This window comes from Anguilla rostrata, chromosome 4 (assembly GCF_018555375.3).
Source record: "Anguilla rostrata isolate EN2019 chromosome 4, ASM1855537v3, whole genome shotgun sequence".
Taxonomy (NCBI): domain Eukaryota; kingdom Metazoa; phylum Chordata; class Actinopteri; order Anguilliformes; family Anguillidae; genus Anguilla; species Anguilla rostrata.
Window position 1 is genome coordinate 55,431,416 of NC_057936.1, and position 22,403 is coordinate 55,453,818.

Here is a 22,403-nt window from a genome sequence, read left to right on the forward strand (position 1 = left end):
TTTTCCCCAGTCACGCTCCTCCTCTTCATACTCTAGCCAAGTGTAAAGATGGCGTCCATTATGGAAGGGCCGCTGAGTAAATGGACTAACGTCATGAAAGGTTGGCAGTACCGTTGGTTCGTTTTGGACTACAACGCTGGATTGTTGTCTTACTATACGGTATGCTCTTTGTGGGAACATGAATGGTCTTAAATCCGAGAGAGGACTGACTGGGTGTGCTCTTCTTATCTGGCGACGCTAGCGGGTTTTGTTTTAGCCGAGTGAAGGGGAGAGGCCTGTTGCCAGGAGTTGGGAATCATAACTGGCAAATCGGGGCGGGGACTTTTATTGACGCTGATCTTTGCCTATCCTGAACAGAGTTGAAGTCCAGATAGCGAATGAAAATATAGTGTGGGTTGAGCTATGTAGGAATTGTAGTAGGGTTTCTACTTCAACGGGAATGCTGCCTCCTGCTTGATCGGTGTAGCGGGCTGGCTAACATTAGCAAAATGTTTCCCATGTACTATTAAACGTTTGCTGCATTTAGGGGTGGTGTCCTGAAACGTGCTCATTTTAAAAAAGGCTATGAGACAATGAATACAGTTGTTCTGTCTATAGCCTAAAAGATAGCATTTTAACAATGTGCATTAACTGCTACATTGACAACTAAATATATTGACAACTGTCTGCGAATGTTTTCTGTGTTGATTCCTGTTAACGATAGCTAACCTTAGCTAAGTTAGCTAACGTCAAAACACAACCGTCTTTGCTCATAGAACGCTAGGGTAGTTGAGGTATTATAACGTTAGTTGGAGACTCAAATAGTTGCGGTTTACGATTTTGTTTAGTTTAGATTTACCAACGGTTTGTCTTAAACTTTCATTATTTTCATGTTTTAAATCGCTTAAGACCACTGCGTTTCAAACCATACACAGGCGCGGCTGTGTAAGATCAAGAAGCCCCTGTCATCTGACTTTTTGCATTTGGATAGAAATGATAAGGGTGACATCAGCTATAATCTGGCTAAAATACAAATATCTATCTTTCCGAATATGACATTAAATTCAAACTGTACTGTTGTCGGTTATTTTCTTACAAAAATGTATACATTGGACGTCATAAAGCTCGACATACATCCAGTCTGCAAGACTACGAATGCGGTGGACCAAATATTTCGAGAATTGGAACCTCTTTCTAACGTTATCGATACTACTAACGACATCCCTAACGACTATTAGCTTGCTCGTTAACCTAGCTAGCTAGCTAACGGTTGATTACACGAAACACGTTGGTGTCAACTACCTTTACACGGCTTGCCCCGTATAAAAAAATAATGTCCTGAACCAAACGACAATTAGTCTTTAGCCTGTAATCCAACTTCTTTGGTGTACTTTGAAGTATTATAGTTAGTTAGTTAGTTATGTTTTTAAATATATTAATTGACAAAGGTAGTACACACCATAAAGGTAGTAACTCGGACTAAATTAGTCTTCCGTTGACGAGCACCTACCACTTTTTGAAACTGAAGAGACTTTTGACATTAACTAGACCTACATACTTCAGCAAGGAGGGACAAACGAGAAGCCAGTCCGATGCAAGCTACAAGTAACATTACACGTTTTGAATTTTTCTATCGCCAATAAATAGATATAACGTTATATATCTCATCTCACAGTGCTCTGTGTATCCAGTCTCATCAGACTGGCAGTTTAATTGAGGTGCATCAGCAGGTAGACTGGTACTGAAATTAAGTAATAATAATTCAAGCTAAATTGTGTTTCTTTTAGTTGGCTGTAAGATATATGAGGCATTGTTATCTTAACTTGTGTTCTGCTTTTTAAGTATAAAAGCCCTTTATTCCCCAAATTGGAATGTCCAACACCTTGCCTCTTTGCTACATTGTGCTGCATGCATACCCTCTAAAAGGCTTGCATCCAGCTGCAGCGTCTTTCGAAGCAGCTGCCCACCATCTGAACCAAGAATATTAGTTTTGTTTCTTCCTGTCCTTTGGAAACATTTTTGTGCTATCTGCCTTGTTTTGTTTGAAACTAAAGAACGGGGTTCACCAAATGGGATTTTGTGTGGTGACATGCTCTCCCTTTATTTTTCAGTCCAAAGACAAGATGATGAGGGGTTCACGGAGAGGATGTGTTCGGCTCAGGGTGAGTTCCTGGACCTTTCTTTCTGACTCCTGTCCTGGAGCATTTCATATGCAGGCAAACTGCAAGTGTATATTTAATGCATTGCTTATTTAGTTGCTGTGAAAATGTTTCAGTTGTGAATGCCTAACCACTAAGTTGGAATGGGAGAATTAGAGCATGTTAACATATGCAGTTCTTACTAGAAGTAGAGTAGACCACCACGGTAAAGAACATTGTGTTACATCACGGCAAAACCTGGGACCGGCAGTTCCAGCCTATTTGTCCAATTTAGAATTTTCAAAATCAGATTTCTGAAAACGTCCTTAATCCTTTAAATACATTTCCTTTCAATGCATTTTATATTTCCTCATTGCGTGACACTTTTGACCTTTTGCACTGCATTTTATATTGACATTTTTATGGAAACTAGTCATAAAACATGATGAATGCTTTCTGGGCGTGTTTGATTGCTTTATCTCTTATAAGAGTATTATATCGGCTAATAACTGTTTGGAAGTTTGTTGTAGAATGTGGACATGTTTTTCAGATTTTCCTTTTTCCAACAGTTAAATATCTGTTATCAGTTTGCCACAATAAAACATCATCCTAACCAATGGAATTTAAAGAATGTAGGCCAACAGGTTTAAAACATGAGTGACCAACTGAAACAATGTGGAACCATTGGAGTAAGTTGGAGCAACAGACTTGGGCTACATACACATTCACTGACCTCCACAAACAGTTCTTCTGCTGACACAGCTGTTGGCTCAGTATGTATCTAGGTAATAAATTGACAAGTGAATGTGTTTATAGTTAGCTAGTTAGTGCTGTCAGAATCTGTCTCTCCATCTCCCTCTTTCACGCCCATTCCTTTCTACCTAATATGGTACAACCTTTAAATGTTTAGACAAATTTTGTTCATATGTACAGCCTCTTGAAACATTGGCTATTCAGGCTGCTCTGTAGGTACTGGAAGCGTATTTTCTGCTTTAATCCACTAACCTGCTAATGCCCCTATGCCCACCATTTCTGTTCATTATAAACTTCAGTTCTAGAATCTCCTTCCTCACACACAAACAGTTTTGGTCAACAATGCTATCATACCAAAATGACGATATTTAAAACCTACTGAAAGTGGAAGATCCCCTTTAACAATAAGAAGAATAATGATCACAATAACAATAATATATTGAAGCTCCTTCCCTATGTTGCCTGATCCGTAGTTGTCAGTAGAAATTGTGTACCAGTAACTTAAATTAAGAATGCTTGATTTAAGACCCAACTTATCTAATTGTTTCTTTGTGATCTGGGTCCTGTATCACTAAACAGGATTACTGAGTTAGCCGGATAACTGCGCTAACACCCAGAACCCCCCCCAAATCTGGAACATGAGGTGAAGTAAAAAGCTGTTTTGAGTTTTACTCAGTGCAGTTATCCAGCTAACTGTGTAATTCTGCTTTGTGATGCAGGTCCCAGGTCTTTGGAGGCAGTGTGTATATAGCCTGCTTGTATGGACTCAAACGTGATGAAATTGATTAGTTCCAAGCTTCCATTTTCCACACTTCCCATGGAGCCTGAGTATTGCTATGCATCCCACTAGTAAGCAGTTAATGATCAACACCTTTGGAGTAGTGAGTTAACTTACTGTGAATATCCTGAAAGTGAAAAACCGATTATTGAACAGGCCTTCTCATGCCATTCCTCAAAAAGGTCCTGCTTATTTCTCATTCGGTCAGTATCAGAGGCTCCATGTGCTAAAATGTAAGGTCAATGGGCTGCTATTTCAGTTTCAGGAAGGAGTTTTACTCACGACATACTGCAATGCAATACCGTCACCCGAGTTGCAAACAGTCTTAAGAAATGGCTGAAGGAAACTGAGCTGTGATCATGCACAGCGAAGGTTCTTTTTACCCCCGTCTATCCCTGACCTTTTGTCTTATATGATATTCCAACAATGTCATGCGTTGTCATGCGTTGAACACCATTTTATTGCATGCATTTTTTCTTCCGTCTTTACTTTTTAACATTCCTGTTGTACAGTTGTGCTCAGGGACCACAGATGAAATGAACCACTGATCCAACTCTGGTGCAATATCCTGGCTGCAGTAACACCCACTGTCTGTCAAATACGTAAATAAACAAGGAAATCTTACGAGTAGAGGCACGTATAAAATATTGGCAGGGCTTCGGGAACACAACTTGTAACTCTGAGGCTGTATTTCCATTTCCCTGGTGGGGCACAGCTCCTTGTTCCCTCGAGCAAGGTGCTTACTTGGCCGAAATGACCTCAGTAAATGTCTGTCCTTTTGATTGTATGCAAAATATAAGCTGCGTAAATCACTCTGTATCAGATAATTTACTAAGTACCCGAGTATAAATGTAAATCAGTTTCTGTTGTAAGCGTAACGTCTCCAGAAAGCGGGACAGCCCCTCCAGAGCAGTCAGCGCAACAAAGCCTTATTTACTGGTGAGAACTGAACCATATAAGTAAAAATGTAGTGGGTGGCAACCCCAGCGTGAGGCCAATTGATAAATAGTGTTTTTTCGATGTGATAAATGAGCAGTGTAGCTTCTGAGAGTTTGCTCCACCCCATTTTGGCTTCCGTTTTGCCCTCCCGCAGTTAGCCTCTCTAGGCTTGGATAAAACAAAGCTCTGCTGAATTATTAGAACCTGTCACTATGTGGTACTAGTGTCTTCCAATATCTTTGCACAGCACTTAATATAACACGGACCAGTAGATGGCAGTATTTTCAGAAAGCCATTCTCAGCCCCACTGTTCCATAGCATAGCATGTACAGCTAAAATAAAATCAGATATTAAATTGCAAAGACAAACAACTAGATCTCATAAAAATGCATTATACATTATAAAAGTTATTTGGTAAAAGTACATATACGGTTGCATTTGTAATGTTTCATAATCTTGCTTTTTGTGATGGTCAGGTGATCGGTAGTGGAACTGCAGAGAGAGTGGAGTGCATTTTCTCTGCTGCTCTGTTGTGTAAACACGGTGTGCGAGTGTGTCCCGAGGGTGACTGCATGCAGGAATGCTGTTGACTAATACCAGTGGTGAAAGGTATCTGCCAGCTGCAAACGGCACTATGTGTGTCTTATGTGGTGCATTGAACTGATACTGAGCAATTGTATTGGGCCTTGATTTGAACGTTTTTTTTTTGTTTTTTTTGTTTTGCCTCTGAAGAGTCCCCAGACTCTTAATACATGTTGCGTTTGTGTTCATTTTGTTACTTGTGTTTAGACTATTCATACTTAGATTTATTTATCCCTACCACTCAAATGTATTTATCTGGCAGGTGTTTCCAGGTGTATTTGCAGGGATTACAGGGTCAGTGCAGCTAGTGCTTTAGCGTAAAGTCTTTGATTTTTTTTCGATGTGCGATGAGAACCTTGCTGGATGTACACGTCACAAAGATATACACCCTTGCTCGTGCGTACACACATACACACGAGAACAAACAAGAGCACGCCACCCAGGTACATGCGCTCTCAAGTTACTGTGTGAAACGGCACTCCACTACACTTGTTGTTGTAGTCGTGGCCAGGGACTGACAGATGGACACAGGTGTGTGTGTCTGCAGTTTCACTGTGCCTGTGCTTAATAAATATCAGTCAGGGTTATGAGTCAGCCTGTAGTCCTGACATTTTCTACTGCTTCCCCTTATTTTCACCTTGAGAACACCATTAGCCTATATATCGAGGGCAACGTTACATATTTCTCCTGGCGTTTTAAAAGTCTCTAAACTTGCCGGTGCAACGGCAGGCTTTCTGAAAGCGGTTAACTGTGCACGTGCGTTTTCGTTTGCCGTGTGGTGACTCTCTAGGCAGTTGGCTCTGCAGTATTTTTTCCCTCCCTGTTCTGCTGCTGGTCCCCCATGGTCGTCTCCCCCTCCCTCCCTCCCTCCCTCCCTCTCTCCCTCCCTCCCTCCCTGCCTCTCCCCCGGCTCCTCCATGTGTGCGGGAGGAGAGAGGGACTGAGAGAGAGCGAGTGACGTCTCTCTCTGTCTGACGGTCCCCTCTCTCCCGCTTTTGTTTCCAGGGAGCTGTGATAGGTATTGACGACGAGGACGACAGCACTTTCACCATCACGGTGGACCAGAAGACCTTTCATTTTCAAGGTGAGCACGCCTCCCTCCTCTTTCCATCGTCCTCCCTCACCACGTTCTCTCTCTCTCTCTCTCTCTCTCTCGCGCTCTCTCGTTCTTTCTCTCTCTCTCTCTCTCTCTCTCACTCTCCCCCATGCGCGCCTGCTCTCTCTTGCTCTCTTTCTTACCGTTTTTTCTGTCTTTAAAATGAGGATAATCCTGCTGGTGCACCAGCGCATGCACACACTCACGCCGCACACACACACCACGCGTTAAACCTGAGGCATTCGCCGTGCTGGTCTCTGGGCAGAAGCGCCTTTTTTTCAGCTTTTTTTTTTTTTTTTTTGATGAGCCAGGAAAGATCTCCTCGTTTTGAAAGATTTTTCTCGCCGCGTCGCTGACGGACGGAGCGAGTGGGAACAGGGGCTGCGTTTTTTTTTTTTTTTTTTTTGAAAGCGCGGACGGCCGCGGCTGGCGCTCCTGCACCCCGAGGGACGCTGGGAGCGACGCGGAGCCTCGGCCGCTCTGTGCCCAACGCTCGCTCTGCCGCTCCAGCACCGCCGCCTCGGCGCAGCGGGACCAGCCCCCACCCCCCCAACCCCCCCCCCCTCCCTGCCTCCGCTTAGCCCCCCCTCCTCCGGCAGCGCTGCCAGCTCCAGGAAAGTGATGCATCGTGGGCCGTTCCCGTCCAGGTCTCTAGCCTCCTCCGCTCCGTGGCCACTCCATCCTCACGCGCCCATCTCCCTCCTCACCGCCGCCCGGCTCGCCGGTCGCCCTCCTGCTCCTCCTCCATGCCCTCACCCATTGCTATGTTCCGACACTGTATGGTGTGGCTCTACAGTAGGAAGGGTAAGGTAGTGCACGTACTAATGCTATGCTGGCTCTCTGTAGCCTTTCTGCCGCTGAATCTCTCATGTCTTGTGCTCTTCACAAAAGCTGCCAAGGGGCTCAATGTGAAGCTTCGATTTTTTTTTTTTTTTTTTTTTTTTTTTTAAAACATTGATTAATGCTGTTCCATTTGAGAGCTCTGTGTGTGCATGCACGTGTGTGTGTGTGTCTGTTTTCACCTATCGAGCCTGCAGTCACTGTTGATGTCTGTGATATATTTTGTTTGTGTGCGCTCTGGTGTTTGTTCGTAGGAGACACTTAAATTAGAAGCACTAAAGTTGGCGTAGCGTGTTGCATCCTCTGAATCGAAACAGTCCACCCACCAGTTCCCTCGCGGTGCGTGAAGGTGGAGCCGCGGTCGGCGGTCGGCAAGCGTGAGGATTTCTGCACGCGCTCCCTCGCACGCCCCGTAAACGAAACGGTCCGGCGAGACGCGCACCTTTCAGCCCGAATCGGCTGGCGCTTACCGCCGCGGGACGCGGACACGCGGAGGCGCGGCTGGCCGGAGGCGCGGCTGGCCGGAGCGGGGCGGCGGCGGGGGCGGCGTGTGCGCGGGGTGGGTTTCAGGAGGCCGTCGGCGAGGGCTGCCCGCGGGCGCCAGAGGAGCGCCGTATTTCTATTTGGAGAGCCATCCATTATTCATCAGGCCCCTTTACCGGCAGCGCGGGGAGAGAGAGAGAGAGAGAGAGAGAGAGAGAGAGAGGGCCCGAGAGCCTGCTCTGATCCAGAGCCCTGCCAGCGGCGAGCCTCACTGCGCTAGAGACAGAGACAAAGCCGCCGTGCACCCTGGGCTCGTCAGAGGAGCGTACGGGGGCACGGCTCTGCCAGGGGGGGTCAAGGAGGAGAGGGGGTCCGGGAGGAGAGGGGGTCAGGGAGGAGAGGGGTCAGGGAGGAGAGGGGTCAGGTAGAAGAGCAGCGTGACGGTCTGCGTGTTCATTATTTCCTCATTGTTTCTGGTTTTTGTTTTCCGGGCGGACTTTGTGAAGAATAAGGGTAACGCTCGTGGCTACTGTTTAAACAGTGCCAGCGTTGCTTGTGGTTTCTGGTGTGGTTTTACTACAGATAAGAAACCAAGGTACTTAAGCTTAATCTCACCCGTGATATGCTCTGGTTTAGCATCTAATGTTCCCAGTAGTCCATTATTGAATGTGTTTGCGTATTGCAGATCTATTTTTAAAAGAAATGAACAGAGATGTATGCTTGGTGTGCCGACTATGCATAGCACAGCATGTTAATTCCTATAAGATATGTATGATACTGTAAATACCTGTATATACCAGACCGTAATCCTTCCGTGAGCTGAGATTTGGAAGGTAGTTTTTCCTGGGTATGGTGTGTGATAGAGAGAGAGAGAGAGAGAGAGAGAGGGAGGAAGGAGCAGTTGTGCTGTGTCAGGGGACTGAGAGTGATAATGGTGGGGAGCGCTCTGCTTCCTCTGCACTGCCGTTAGCCCTCACCTGCCCCTGGAGACCCGCTGCCCCCCTCACACACGCACACACACACACACACACGCACGCAGCTGCAGAATCCAGACCCCCGCGCCTGTCTGCGCTGCGCTCGGCCTGTGGACACCGTGTACCAGGGCAGGGCTCTGTGCACAGTCTGCAGAACGTTCCGTGCTCCCACGATGCACACCGGCGCGCACGCTTGCTTTAAGCTCGCCGTCGCTCGAGGTTAGCGAGAAGAGAAAAAAACGCCGAACAGGCTAATGGGATGGAGCGCGACGCCGTGGCGCGTGTTATTTATGAACGGGTGATTTGGGAAACCGGGCGATGGGACGCGAGGGGAAAGATGGACGGTGAGCCGTTTGCGGGGGACGAAAGCGAGCGCTGAAGATGGAAACGGACCAGAATAATAACAGTAAAGAGACGGGCTGCGGCGGGGTGCTCAGTCTGTGCGCCTGCCAGTGCGGTAAGTCCTCACCCTCGCCCCGAGGAAGAGGGATGTGATGCTCGCCCTCCGCTCCCCGCCCTTCCTTTGAGATCGTCAGTAATATGATGCGCTCTGCAAAATGCCTGACCAGCCGCTACCTTCCTGAGAGGCATTAAGCAGTAATTGGGTTTTATGAATCTGTCTCCTGCTGTTTTGCTCAATTGCATTTTCCCTCTCTCTGTCTCTGTCTCCCTGTGAGAGCCCCTGTTCTGTCTTCTTGGGGCCTACTTCGCTGCATGCACGTATGTGGGGATTCTCACTTGGATTGACTGCAGCCCCCAGACTTTCACTGCTTTAAACACCCAGTGCAATCTGAATAATTGTTTCTTTATAGTTTCATATAAAGGGTCAAAACAGATAGTATTGTATTAAGCTACTTTATACCTCTGCAATTTCACAAGCACATTTTTTAACCTGAGACCAGCATTATTGGTCACTTGGAGATCATGTTTGTTCCATAATTAACCGGCTTGCATTTTCTCCAGTGGGACATGCGGTTGTTTAGTGGACTGCCAATTAGAAGTGAGCATGCACTGAGAACAGACATGTCCTGTCTGGCCTTCAGTGCACGTTCTTAGTGGCATGCTTTACATCAGAAGAAAATAGTGATATTTTCCTGTTAATAAATTTGGGTAATGGAGGTGATAGTAGTTATACAGTTAAATGTTGTGCATCTTTATCTTGTTGCTTAATGAAATCTTCATATGCAAGAAGAGAGAGGCTAACACAGGGTCTTTGAGTCTTTACACATGGAATTATTTCCATGCTGTTCGACAGCTTCTGCGTAGTCTGTGATCCTGCCCTCCAGGTATTTCTAAGCTGGGCCTGGGTTCCTATTTTAACACTTTAGGTGATGAGAATATTAGAAATCCCTGTGTAACATCTCAGTTATTTTTTTTACTTACAGGCTGATGAGTTCTCATCTTAAATGTGCTGTACAGTCTGTCAGCTTTACCTGAATTACTCCTGTAAGAATATCTAACGGACAGCAGAATTTCCACAGGACATAAATAAGTGTCTCTCTGAATAAGGTCATCTGCTAAACAGATTGGAGAGTGGGTGGGAGAGCAGACACGCTAACACTTTGACTGGGCCAAGGGCATTTTTTATGGAATTAGAGTTTCCCTGATCTTAGCAGCAGAGGATTGTTCATCTTTATGACAATGGGAGGAATAACCGCTCTTTCACGTTTCTTATTGTTCATTGGTGGATTATTCTGTCTCTTTCTCAAACGCACACCTCTGTGAGTGCATTGGTAATTCAAGTAAGGAAGCCATGTTGAATTAACAGGGTCTGGCAACCCAGACCGCCTCCCATGTGACATCGGCCCACAGCACCGTGAGCTCAGGGGGGAGTGGCTGCGCTTGTTTTGCAGACTGAAAGTCACACGTTCGGGTAACCGCACACGTGCGGCTCGCAGACGCGTGCGAAAGCGTCCAAACGCGCGAACGGCGAAAACCAGCTGGCGTTTCTGCGGTTTGCGCTTTTACGTGAGGAGACCGATCCTGCCGTACGACTTGAGCGAAATCCCGCACGCGTCATGTGACGTTGCGAAAGCGGTACGCTAACGGACTAGCGCTAGCGTGTATGTGACCGAGCCGGAGCGCCGAGGCGCAGTAATAAACAGCTTGGCTACGCGGGGCCGGAGACAGGCGGCTTTAAGAGCAGAGCTGCCCATCGACGCTCGCTCCCTCGCTCTCCTCTCAGCGCTAATGCGCACATTTAGCAGCTGCAGCCCCATTGATTTTGTACAGCCGGGAGGAGCGGCCGTGTGCGCCCGGGCCCGGACTCTGCCTCTGCTTCCAGTTAATGTCTTTAAAAGCGCTGTGTGTTTGTGCTGAGCTGTGACCTGTCTGTCATCAGGGAGTCCGCTGCGTTTTCCATTGTAGCTCCCCCCCCCGCCCCCACCCGAAAAAAGGATGTACACAATACACATGCATGCATCTTTCTCTCTCTCTTTCTCTTTCTCTTTCTTTTTCTCTTTCTGTTTCTCTCTCTCTCTCACTCATACACACATACACTCTCTCTCTCAGACACACACACATTCTGCAAGGTGAAGTATTCGTAAATCTCATGCTGTACAGGCACGTCCTGTGTTATTCAAATCAAACCCATGTTTCTTTGTCAGATGACTTACGACTAACCAACTTTACCGAAGTCATTCTTTTCTGATAAGAATCGCCTATAGCTATAAATATGTCTGCTTGTGTATTCATTTGTCAGTACATTGTGTCAGTGACTCCCTTCCATTCCTTTCATTTTCATTTCTGTTTGCTTCTTAAATTGTGAAATGCTTTACATGCTGTGTTTGTGGACTTTGTTTGCACTGGCCCGGCCTGGCCCCTGGGGATGCTGTTGATCCTTCAGGTTTTGCTCAGGAGGACCCTTCCGCACCTCCCCTCTCCTGCTTGCTCAACCGTTCCGTGCAGAAAAGAGGACATTGCAGCAGCGGTGCGATAACGCTGTTGAGCAAGAAGCGCTGAGCAGGTTTCCCAAACGCTGTGAGCTCTCCTGATAGTCACCCCTGTGATGAGCTAGCAGCCTGCGCCCTGCTCACTGGTGTGCTTTGTGTGCCTCCCCCCCCCCCCCCCAGCCCGTGATGCAGACGAGAGGGAGAAGTGGATCCATGCCTTAGAGGGGACCATTCTCAGGCACACCCTTCAGCTGCGGGTAAGGGCTCTGTGTTCTCATTGTGTTCTGTGAGTCTCCGTGGCGGCTGTTTTCACTGGGGGCCTGCGCGTGCTTTCGCTCGACTTCCTCGGCCTGCTCGAGCCCATTATCTTGAGAGATGGACGGCAGTTTGGTTAGTCTGCACACACACGCGTGTGTTTGCTCAGGGGTGAGAATGTGTGCATATTCTGGCAGGTGCACATCTGAAAGTGAGCCGCACAGAAACAGCCTTGACAGGGTGGGACGGTTGTGCTTGAAATGTTACTGGCTAAGAGTTGTAAGGGGAAATTAGAAAGTCGAAGTCTTGCTGGTCTCATTGGAGTTTAGTCTCAGTTGTACAGTAATAATAAATAAATAAAAAACTTGTTTATATTGAGTCAGAAAGGAGAAGCTGAGTAAAGACTCTTTTTTTTTTCTCCTTTTTCCCCAAGTCCATACACGCTGTTTAAAATGCCGGTAAACCCTGTCCAGTGGCACTGAGCATTCCAGCCTTCATGAGTGAAGGGGTTAAGGGTCACGCGAGACCTGCAGGCACTAATATGTGAGTGTGAGAGGGACTGAGAGTGAGAGAGGCGCAAAGTGAACGAGGTGGAGAGTGAGAGAGAGAGAGGCGGAGAGTGAGAGAGGTGCAAAGTGAGCAAGGTGGAGAGTGAGACTGTAAGAGAGTGAGACAGACAGAGAGTGAGTGAGTGATTTTTTTTCTCCTACTGAATAAGACTTCTTTTTTTTTTAGTTTTTAAAAAAAATTTTTTTTTTTAGACTCTTTGCTATCTTCCACTTTCGTTTTTAATTCTTCCTCTCTTATCTTTTTTCCCTTCTGTTTCCCTCTGTGCTGTGGTCCCCCTCCCTCTACACCCTTATTTTCCCTCCTCCCTCTCCCCCGCCCTCCATGTAAATAACTGTCTGCCTGCATGTATCCACTTGCAAACACTGAGTAAGCATGTAGTCAAAGGGACATGTGACCCACGACGAATCTCAGCACAGCTTACTGCAACAGTCAGCTATCTGCCCAGCCGGTCTATCCAATCAGAGCAGCTGTTGGTGGGTGTCACGCTCTGAAGCTTGTGCTGCTTTTTTTTTTATTTTTTTTTTTTAAGGAAGTCTCTGTTTCCTCTCGTAAGTGGACCTTGGATTTACTTTGCTCAGCTGATGCGGACTATTCCGTGTGGCCTAGCAGATCCGCGTCGCTTGAAGCCCCGTTTGTCGAGCGGACCTCGCTGGTCTGCGTGTGGGGGGGGGCGGGGAGAGGACGAGAGAGGCAGGGGTCAGATTTGGCCTGCTCTCCCTGCCGAGGCATGTCCCTCAGAGGTTTGCGCTCTGTAAGTACCACATTGCTGAAGCCATTACTGGGTGATAATGCAGTTTAAATGGGTCACGCTGACTGTAATGCCTGGGGAGAGGGGGGTGGGGGCTGAGATGTAAGCTTTTAGTGTTTATTCCCACTGCCGTGGGGCTCTGTGGGGAGGGGGGTGGGTTAGCAGCTAGCCGCGCGGCTGCTAACGCAGAGAGAAGTGGCTCTTTTGTAGCAGCAGATTGTGACATTTGCTGAAGCGGCAGCCGCTGCCTGCGTGTCCTCTGGGCTTGCAAACTGGTCTGCTGAGGCAGAAAGAGCCTGTCGACAGGAAAATGTGCTTATGTTGACACAACCGGTCAGAGGAGAGGAGAGACGTGTTTCTAACCAGCAGGCTCTTTGTCTCGGCCATTTTCGCGGTTTAGGGTTTATTTAGGGCATTCCTCTGGACCCCTCTGAGACTTTGAGATGGAGACAGAGGTTCTGTTTTATGTCTCTTTTTTTCCCACCGTCGTCTTTGTCTTTTCTTTTTTTTTAATATGGGCATTTTGACTCAGAATGTCTGGAATGTTTCCTAATTTCCACGTCCATTTCGCAACCTCAGTCTTTTTTAATGGAAAGCAATAGTCATGTTCTTCCATAGCTCCTGAGAAGCTGCTATTTCAGAGAAGTCTTCTGTTTTATACATACCCAGCAAAAGTCCTGTGTCTTTCTCTTTTTAAAGAATCTGTATATTGATCTCAGGGGTGGCTTGAGATCATTATGACACACCTCTTAGCGGCCAGGTCACTGTTTGCTGTTTTACTGCTTGGCTATAACGAGTGTTGTGTTACATTTGAATGTAAATCCACCACCTCCATTTTGCTGCTTTGAGTCCTGTGCCTGTGGGGCATGTAGAGCAAGAAGAAACTCGAGACGCCGTTTCCTGTTGACTCGCAACGAATGGCCATTGGTGCAGGTGCTCAGACGCTAACCCCGCTGTACGCTTCGCACGTACGGCGGCGACTCATCCTCGTGCTGACTTATGCTAACGTGATTAGTGTGCATCAGCGTTCTGTAGCTGACCACCGTCTCGCCCCCTTGCTCCTCGCGAGCTCAGAACAAATTAGTCCTCAGGTCATTTAACAGCTTAAAAACCCACACACTATGTAAGCAACATGACGCTCCACAAAGTGTTGCTCTGCTGTCCTCTGTAGCTGCTGTGGCTTCGTTGTTCTGCTGTGGCTTCACTGTTCTGAGGTATGTCAGAAGTCTCGGTTATTTAAAGGTCATTATTGACACCAGGAGTAAATCACGTGCCTCACAGTTGATTAGAGACTGAAATTTATTCAGTTTCATTCCAGTTAGAAGACAGAGATAGTACTCGCCTCTGATTGTGTTACTTCATGTATTTGGAACACACACACACACACTTTATGTACAAGGTACATTTCTGACTGTGCTTGTTACTATAGGAATTATCAACACTGTAAATGGCATTCTGAGAACAGAAGCCAGTTAAATTGCACTAAAAGCAGTCTGAGGGCCATGTTTACTAACGATTTGTGGGTCTAAAATAGACGCTAACGAGACAATGAGCATTTTTCCATATTTGCTAAGTTCTGTACCAGGGGATTGTGCTGGTGAAACAAAAGAAATGCGTCATCCCCAACATTTGCGTGTGTGGGTAAATGAATACCTATTTGCAAAAATATGGCAGGAGAGAATGGAAATTTATGCATATGACCTGCTACAGGTAATTTATCATGGCTGGTGGCCATTGGGGCAAAGGTAATTGCTTCTGTTTTTAACGTCTGCAAAAAGCAGGTGTTGTACTCTTTCCAGCACAAGTTCAACATGGCCATTCATGAGAGGAAACGTCATCCGTGTGTGTTAGTAGGGGAGAGAGACCGTTTTCGAATTTTGCTCATTGGTTGAGTCATTAGCCGTTTCTATTACATTTATAACTTCATCAAGTTGGATACAATTAAACCCAAGATTGGTATGGACTGTATTAGATGTGCGCAATTGTAGCCGTAAACGAAAATGCCCTACAATGTTTTTCCTGCCGCCGTGGGCTATGCATGGCAAATTGTGGTCACTCACTCACTCACTCACGGACGACCTTTGAGGGACGTTTTGTGGGGCACATGCGCAGGTGGTGGCAGCTAAAATGTGTCTGCGGAAGTGAGTTGCGCCGTGGGTCTGGACAGGTTACGTGCTTGTTTCTGCACATACTAATGTTAATCAAGTAAACACATTTCCAGTGGTAACATGAGACTAGCCATGTCCTCTGATTACGAAGCATTGGGCTGTATTCATGAGAAAACCCCGTGCGTAAACATTGGCACACAAGCAACTTACCGTGACATGAGTTGTGGTAACGTCCAAATAGATGAGGAGAGCTGCTTTTGTTTGTTAACACCCGGGTAAGCTTTTACAAAGCAAATAGTCGACCGTACAGACAAATTTAGTCTGTGCTCACTATAAATGCCTGTGACCAGGTAGCTGTTTCTTTTCCATTCATCACATTGGGAATCAGAAGATTGTCAGTTGTCAACACAGCAAGCAAATTAGCTGGACACATTTGACATTAAGCACTGAACTAACTTAAAAAGTCAAACATGTTGACGAGTAAAATGAATGTCTTAAATAAGCATTAAACACTATTATAAATGCCTATGGTTTCCATAAAATGACACTACATGTAGAGTAGATGGTTTTAAACACCATCTAGTGTCCCACCATCTAATTTCCAAATCTGAAGCCCTCTCTTTGACCTCCCTGGGTACCAGCCCTCTTGTTTTCTCTTTGGATGACTCACATGGTTTGCCATAGCAACTGAGAAGCGGCGTGACTGTAACAGCTGTTACTTTTATGCAGACGGGGACGTCAGATTTTTTGGTCACCTAGCGTCCATTTCCCGCTAGAACACACTCTGTAAAACCGTACTAACTTCTCAACAACAGATAAAGTTTTTTTAAATGATGCCTTATACCTGAAAATGACTTCCGGAACACATTTCAGGCCGCTCAGAGTTTGTTTTGAAGTATTTCCTGCACTGCTCCGTTCCTTTGGGAGGCTGAATTGCACATGTACAAACCTGAAATTGTACATTTAGTTGACTGTTTTATCATTTGTCAAGCATTACATATACATTTGTGAAATGAGAATCTTTTTACAAGACATGACTCCTTCATCTTTAGGAACAGTTGCCTGTTAGAGAAGCTGAGACTGAGACTCTGGAGATAGTTGGCTTTTCACTACAGAATTACATAAAAAAAAAACTTTTTTTTTTTTAAAGTTGAAAGTTAAAAACCAAATAGTTTTAATATTTGTTTTACTGCTGAGACGTGTCACAAGGTGACAGTGCCTATTCCCTCCATCCATGGATTCTGACACCTGTCCGAAACCCAACTTCACTAGAGATGGAGCGGAACAAAAATGATGCTTTCCTGCAATGCGCAAGACGCATCTTTAATGCGACAGCGCATTTAACTGAACCGGCTGCGGCTGTGCTCATTTACATAACCAGTCTCCGTAGATACTCTGCTAAACTGAACGCATGCGGCGGTGCAGAATTTTGCGGCACTGACGGTAATTTGCGGCATGCTTGGTAAATATGGCCCGGAAAGTATTGTGCTTCTGGTCAAGAGAACTCAAGCCAGCTTGTTGTTCGCAACTACCTGATAAACCTATTGCCACATTTTAATTTTCTGAATTTTTTCCGGCTGTCTCTCTTCCAGTGCTTCACAGAAACAACAGTCACAAATAAGTGGCACACAGACTCATTGGCTGCAGGATTGATTGATTGTATTGGCCTCTAAAATACTAAATACCAATATTAAAAATATAGCCTACTAAATACTAAAAGAAAAAAAAAATGAGAGGAAGTCATCTTTTAAACCTTGTTTTGTAGTGTGATCATAGATCCTAAGTTTTTAACCTTATTTTGTGGTGTGGTTATTGTGCCTAAATTTCATGTCCTTTTTTAGCATCCAGTCGTAACCGCAGTAGCTCCACCAGAACACTGTGTACAGGAAGGAGAGCAGCTAAAGGCTGTGTGCTTGTGCTGTGTCATGTTAGCAGGTGCTACGCCGCGCGGCGGATGCGCTGAATTTATTCAGCGCCGTCTCCGCTTTCCCCTGCCTGCCCCTGCACATCCTCCTCACGCTAAGCCACCCATCGGGGCGTCCCGCCGCGGCGTAGCTCAGAACAGACCCGCACCCGAGTGAGGGGAACGCCCAGAGAGAGACGCCTCGGATACGCACGTACACAGTGTTCAGGCTTAACACCGTTTAAAACGACAGCCTCCTTCATCATGATCTCAGATCCCGACGCATTGATTTGATTTGTAGTGCCCGGGAAGAAGCAAAGCAATTCAATCAGGAGTTCCTGCTTCCTTTTGCTCGCTGCCTGGAATAAATTGAAATGGCTGCTGTCAACATGTACGTTTGCTGGCGAACTCCTACATAAACATGGCCATGTGCCTTGAGAGGAAGTAGCTACCGTTAAAACAAAACTTGACTACAACAGCAAGAACTGCTGCTAACTACTGCTGTGATGGTGGCTGTTGTCTACAGTGCCTGGCTAGCTGTGGCATATCAATCTTTTTGTACCAGACCTTTTGAGTACACCGGTAAAGTGAAGGCACTTTCTTTGGCTGTATTTACTTTTGTTCCTCATAATGTGGTTTTAATGGTGCAGCGATGCTGATTAGGTTTGTTTGTTCCTTTCAGAAAAGTACATTAGAGGACCTTGATTTGAACTCTTCTCACTCATTCATTTCAATAGATGCACCTAACTGCTTGTGAAATTAAAGAGCTACACCAGTGTGTTTTCTGTACTTGATTACAAAGTAATTAAAGATGATTACCTTGGTTTGTTTTCAGTGTTACTCATCTGACTGGCCAGCCAAGGCAAGGTCAATTCTGGCTCGGTTAAAGCTGTCTTATTTTGCTCATTGACTCTTAGTTCGGTTGGATGCGCGGATGGGTATTTGTCAGCTGGTCGTGCGCTTGGCCCGCCTGTTTACCTGGCAGATGCAGGTTTCCATGCAACTCTGCACCTTTGATCCCAGCGCTCGCATTCTTCGGGGGTGGGAGGAAACCCAGACTTTGGTCTCTGCGGTCATTACTTCCTGTTTCAACTTCAGAGCGCTGCTCGCTTCAGAGCCCATGGCTGTTTCTGATGGCTTTTCTTCACCTTCCCATGAGGCACGCTCCAGCGTCGGCAGGGCCCTCTTCTCAAGCTTCGCAACAGCCAGGGACCGCAGGGAGTTACCGAGAGGGGGGTGAATGTTTCATCTGCTGTTCACATCCATTTTGGACTCTGTGTGTGTTCTGAATAGTGATACATTGTTTCCTTGTTGTTGTGTGGAAATAGTTTGTGGATGTTTGAGGTAACTTTAGTGCTTTTGAGAAGGATTTTGGTTTAAGTTACTTTAGGTAGATTGTGTCCGAGAGCAAGTCCATGCAAAGTCGTGGTGGTTTGAAAATGTATCTAGAATGTATGTAGAATATTGGACCACATTTGTTTGTATGCGTACATGTGTATGAGTGTTTCTGCGTTGTGGTAAATGTGGCAGTTTGAGTAAATTAATTTAACCTACTGCACTTCCTGTTGGGTTGAATCTGTGTACGCAGTGTGGCATAATGGGTATGGAACTGGTCTTGTAACCTAAAAGGTCACAGGTTCAATTCCTGGGTAGGCCACTGCCGTTGTACCCTTGAGCAAGGTACCTAACCTGCATTGCTTCAGTATATATCCAGCTGTATAAATGGATGCAGTGTAAATGCTATGTAAAAGTTGTGTAAGTTGCTTTGGATAAGTGCGTCTGCTAAATGCCTGTATTGTAATGTAATGAATCGACTGTGTCCAAAACGATGACACTCCTCAGCGCAGCCCCCTCCCTGCGACCCTTTTGGCAGCACCGCTGCGTGTGCACGTGTTTTAGCGCCTGTACTGTGAGTTTCAGCCTTTCCCTGCTAACAGATTTGCCCCATTCTGTTCTTCGTTAAACTGGGTCAAGGACATGGCCGCTTTCAGATGGGTGACCAGGCAAAGCCTTGGGCACTGATTATGAGCAGGGCTGGGTCAGCTGTTCAGTTAACATGTCACAAACACGGTGGCGCTGGACACATCTCGCACACTGTTGGCGGTCGCGTTGACCACACTGACACTCCCTTTCCAAATTGATTGCAAAACAGGGTAAATGATTCTGAAGAAATTCGAGTTCCTGTTACGCTCTTTGCGCTCACCTCTTGCACAAATAGTTGTTTTATTTTGATGAAATTGTCGTTCTGGTCGCTTGCTGATGGTAAATTGCAGGCCTGGCACACCTGAAATTGAGGATGCTAGTTTCTATTTACAGAGTTAAACTGTGCTATAAGTCACGACTCGGCACTGGGATTTTGGCGAGACTAATACTGATTTGATGACGCACAGTTTGTACAAAATGGAGCTATGTTGCTTGGGTACTGTGTACCAGGGGAATTTAATTTAATTTCAGAGTTTTCAGGTGCTGGGTGATAATGCAGCAGTGTGGTGAATAGCTAAGACATTTGACTGGATTTGTGGAAATGAGTTTCTGAGTGGGCTCTGCAGTGGTCTACCCTGCTGGACTTGTGCTGAGTACAGTGGGTAGGCCATGTCCAGCACCCAGGCCATGTCATTCCCCTCTCAGTGGGGGGTTTTCTTCTGTGGGACAGCACACAACTGGCCAGAGCGGAAGGGTCCTGGTCTGTAGGATATCCCTTATTCCAGCTCTCCGTGATGACTCTGATTATACGCCTGCTTGGTATTCCAATGAGAAATGGAAAGTAAACAAATGAATAAATGGAACTCTTTCTCTCTGTGTTTCAGGAGGCAGAAACGGGGCTTGTTCCCAGCGTTCAAGATTTCGACAAGAAACTTGCTGAGGCTGACGCCTACTTGCAGATTCTGATTGACCAATTAAAAGTAAGTGCTTAGGTACTGTTTGCAGCTTTGTTGTTAGTTCCACTTATCATCCCTGTGAAAGACATCTGTGTTACATCTCGATAAACGAGGCCTTGGCTTAGTTTACAGGAGCTCCTTTTCAGATTTGTATCGGCTTCAGGTTCAGGAATACGCATCAATCTAGCTGAGCGGCCGCTAGCATTAGCGATAACTTTCACACTGTACCCAAATATGAGGGTCTGAAGAGATACTTTCCTTACTCTTGAGGATACTGTATATCCACCAACATCCAGTGACAGAGACGGAAACACCCAAATAAGCATGTGGATGTGTGTTCCCTGTTTTAAACATTACCTGCAAAGAAGAACAAATTTCTTAATCAAACTGGGACATTTAAACTCCTCAAAAAAAGTTTGGAAATTTGTGTTTGGTCGATCATATCTCTGTTGTTACTGTATTATTAGCATTGTAACTTATATCATTGGAAAGCCTGTTCATTTCCCTTTACAACGATGTCCCATTTGTAAGGATCATGCATTTGTGGGATGAGCAGCACAGCTGATTATGTGGGTGGGGTCCCAAGTGAAATGTGGCAAATTTCCCTGCCAATGTCAAACAGTGTATTCTCCTGTTGGTATTGACTCCGTTGTTTTGAGTTGTTTGGGGGATTGGATGATTGAACTCTCTATCAGTAACAAGGAACAAACAAGACATGTTGGTAATTTTACGCTTTATTCATTGAACAAACAGTCAGGAGCCTCAGTAGTGGGTGGAAGAACCATACACAGCCACAACAGCCTGGCACCTCCTCCTCATGCTGGTCACCAGCCTGGTCACACGTTGCTGTGGGATGGAATTTTATTCCTCAACCAGGATTCGTCGCAGGTCAGCCAACGTGGTTGCGTTGGTCACTCTAGCACGTACAGCACGCCCGAGCTGATCCCACAAGTGTTCAGTTGGGCTGAGGTCTGGGCTGTTGGCAGGCCATTCCATTCAACCACGTTGGCTGACCTGCGCGTGACAGCAATGCATGACCAGGCTGGTGACCAGCATGAGGAGGAGGTGCCCGGCTGTTGTGGCTGCGTATGGTTCTTCCACCCGCTACTGAGGCTCCTGACTGTTTGTTCAATGAATAAAGTGTAAAATTACCAACATGTCTTGTTTGTTCCTGATCCTTACAAATGGTACATCATTGTAAAGGGAAATGAACAGGCTTTCCAATGATATAAGATACAATGCTAATAATACAGTAACAACAGAGATATGATCGACCAAACACAAATTTCCAAACTTTTTTTGAGGAGTTTACTAGTGATATTCTTTTACCATTGAAGGTACCATCATGTATTTTGAGAGTCCACTACCTGGCAACCTGTCGTAAATGTCTTTGAACAATTGTAGCCGATGATCTATAATTGTATCATCCGCTAAGTTTCACACTTACGCCTGTACCTTTTGTTGTAGTAGGCTGTTTATATCTCAGATTGCAAATGTGAAATGGCTATTAGACCCAACTTTTTGCTCACAGATCAATGTTCACAGCAATGATTCCATCCTGGGCCTGAACCAAAATGTCCATTACCAGATCATGTCTCAGTCATTCCCGAATCGGAAGACCCAGCCTGTATATTTAGCTCTGGCTCTGATGTCATAACATCTCCTGCTCTGAACATTTCTCTGTATCTCTCTCTCTCTCCAACTCTCCCTTCCTTTTCCTTTCTTCCTCTGTCAATCTTACAGCTTTTTGATGAGAAACTTAAGGACTGCAAGGAAGATGAGTCGCGCAGAGTAAGTGGTCCTCCCCTCCCCATGAGATACAGGAGACGTTTTTATCACTGAAAATAAAGGTTAATTGGTAGTATTACAGCTGTAAAATAGTAACGGAGGTTGACGTTGCTCTTTACTGTAGTGCAGTGTGAGCTGCAGCAGTACAGCAGGTGATGAGGGAGGTGGGCATTGTGGGATTGTTGTGAGTGTTCTCTGATTGGTGGGGCATGTTTGTGTGGTCTCTAGTGTTTCAGAGAACAAAGCTGTGAGAGGTTCATTGTTCCATAGCCAAGGTTTAATGAACAGTGGGGCTGAAGTGGTTGATCGAGGGTGTTTCAGTTCAAGAGCCTGTAGAATAGGTGTTTTTAGTCAGATCGACATGCACCTGCTCCAGATAGAACACGCTCCGTGTGAACAAACAAATGAAGTCATTTGAGTTTAACCTCTGAATGTCCTAGTTCTTATGTGTTCTTTAATTTTTTTTCTATTGCAGAAAATTGAGAATCTGAAGGAAACAACCTGTGTGAGTTTGATGTACAGTACATTTGCTTCATGTAAGACTTTGTGTGAAGGATTTTGTGTTCACTGAGATGTTTTCTTTCCCCCCCCAGAGTATGGTAGAATCAATCAAGCACTGTATTGTACTGCTGCAGATTGCCAAGGTAAAGACCTTATTTCATTCATTTGCTTGCATGTTGGTGTTTTCTCGCACCTTGC

General features: G+C 45.8%; 1 protein-coding gene across 15 annotated transcripts in view; it reads left to right on the forward strand.

Annotated features, from left to right (window-relative positions):
* osbpl9 (oxysterol binding protein-like 9) overlaps window positions 1-22,403 on the forward strand; it is a 36,938-nt gene continuing 14,535 nt past the window's right edge. For 14 of the 15 annotated variants that reach the window (XM_064333295.1, XM_064333296.1, XM_064333294.1 and 11 more), the window contains exons 1-8: window positions 1-159; window positions 2,091-2,141; window positions 6,175-6,253; window positions 11,634-11,710; window positions 19,845-19,940; window positions 21,660-21,707; window positions 22,180-22,209; window positions 22,298-22,348. In XM_064333295.1, the coding sequence (XP_064189365.1) occupies window positions 49-159; window positions 2,091-2,141; window positions 6,175-6,253; window positions 11,634-11,710; window positions 19,845-19,940; window positions 21,660-21,707; window positions 22,180-22,209; window positions 22,298-22,348 (543 nt within the window). In that variant the 5' untranslated portion in view covers window positions 1-48. Of the gene's footprint in view, window positions 160-2,090; window positions 2,142-6,174; window positions 6,254-11,633; window positions 11,711-12,832; window positions 13,030-19,844; window positions 19,941-21,659; window positions 21,708-22,179; window positions 22,210-22,297; window positions 22,349-22,403 lie in introns of those variants that run through there. The other variant, XM_064333309.1, reaches the window with a different exon arrangement.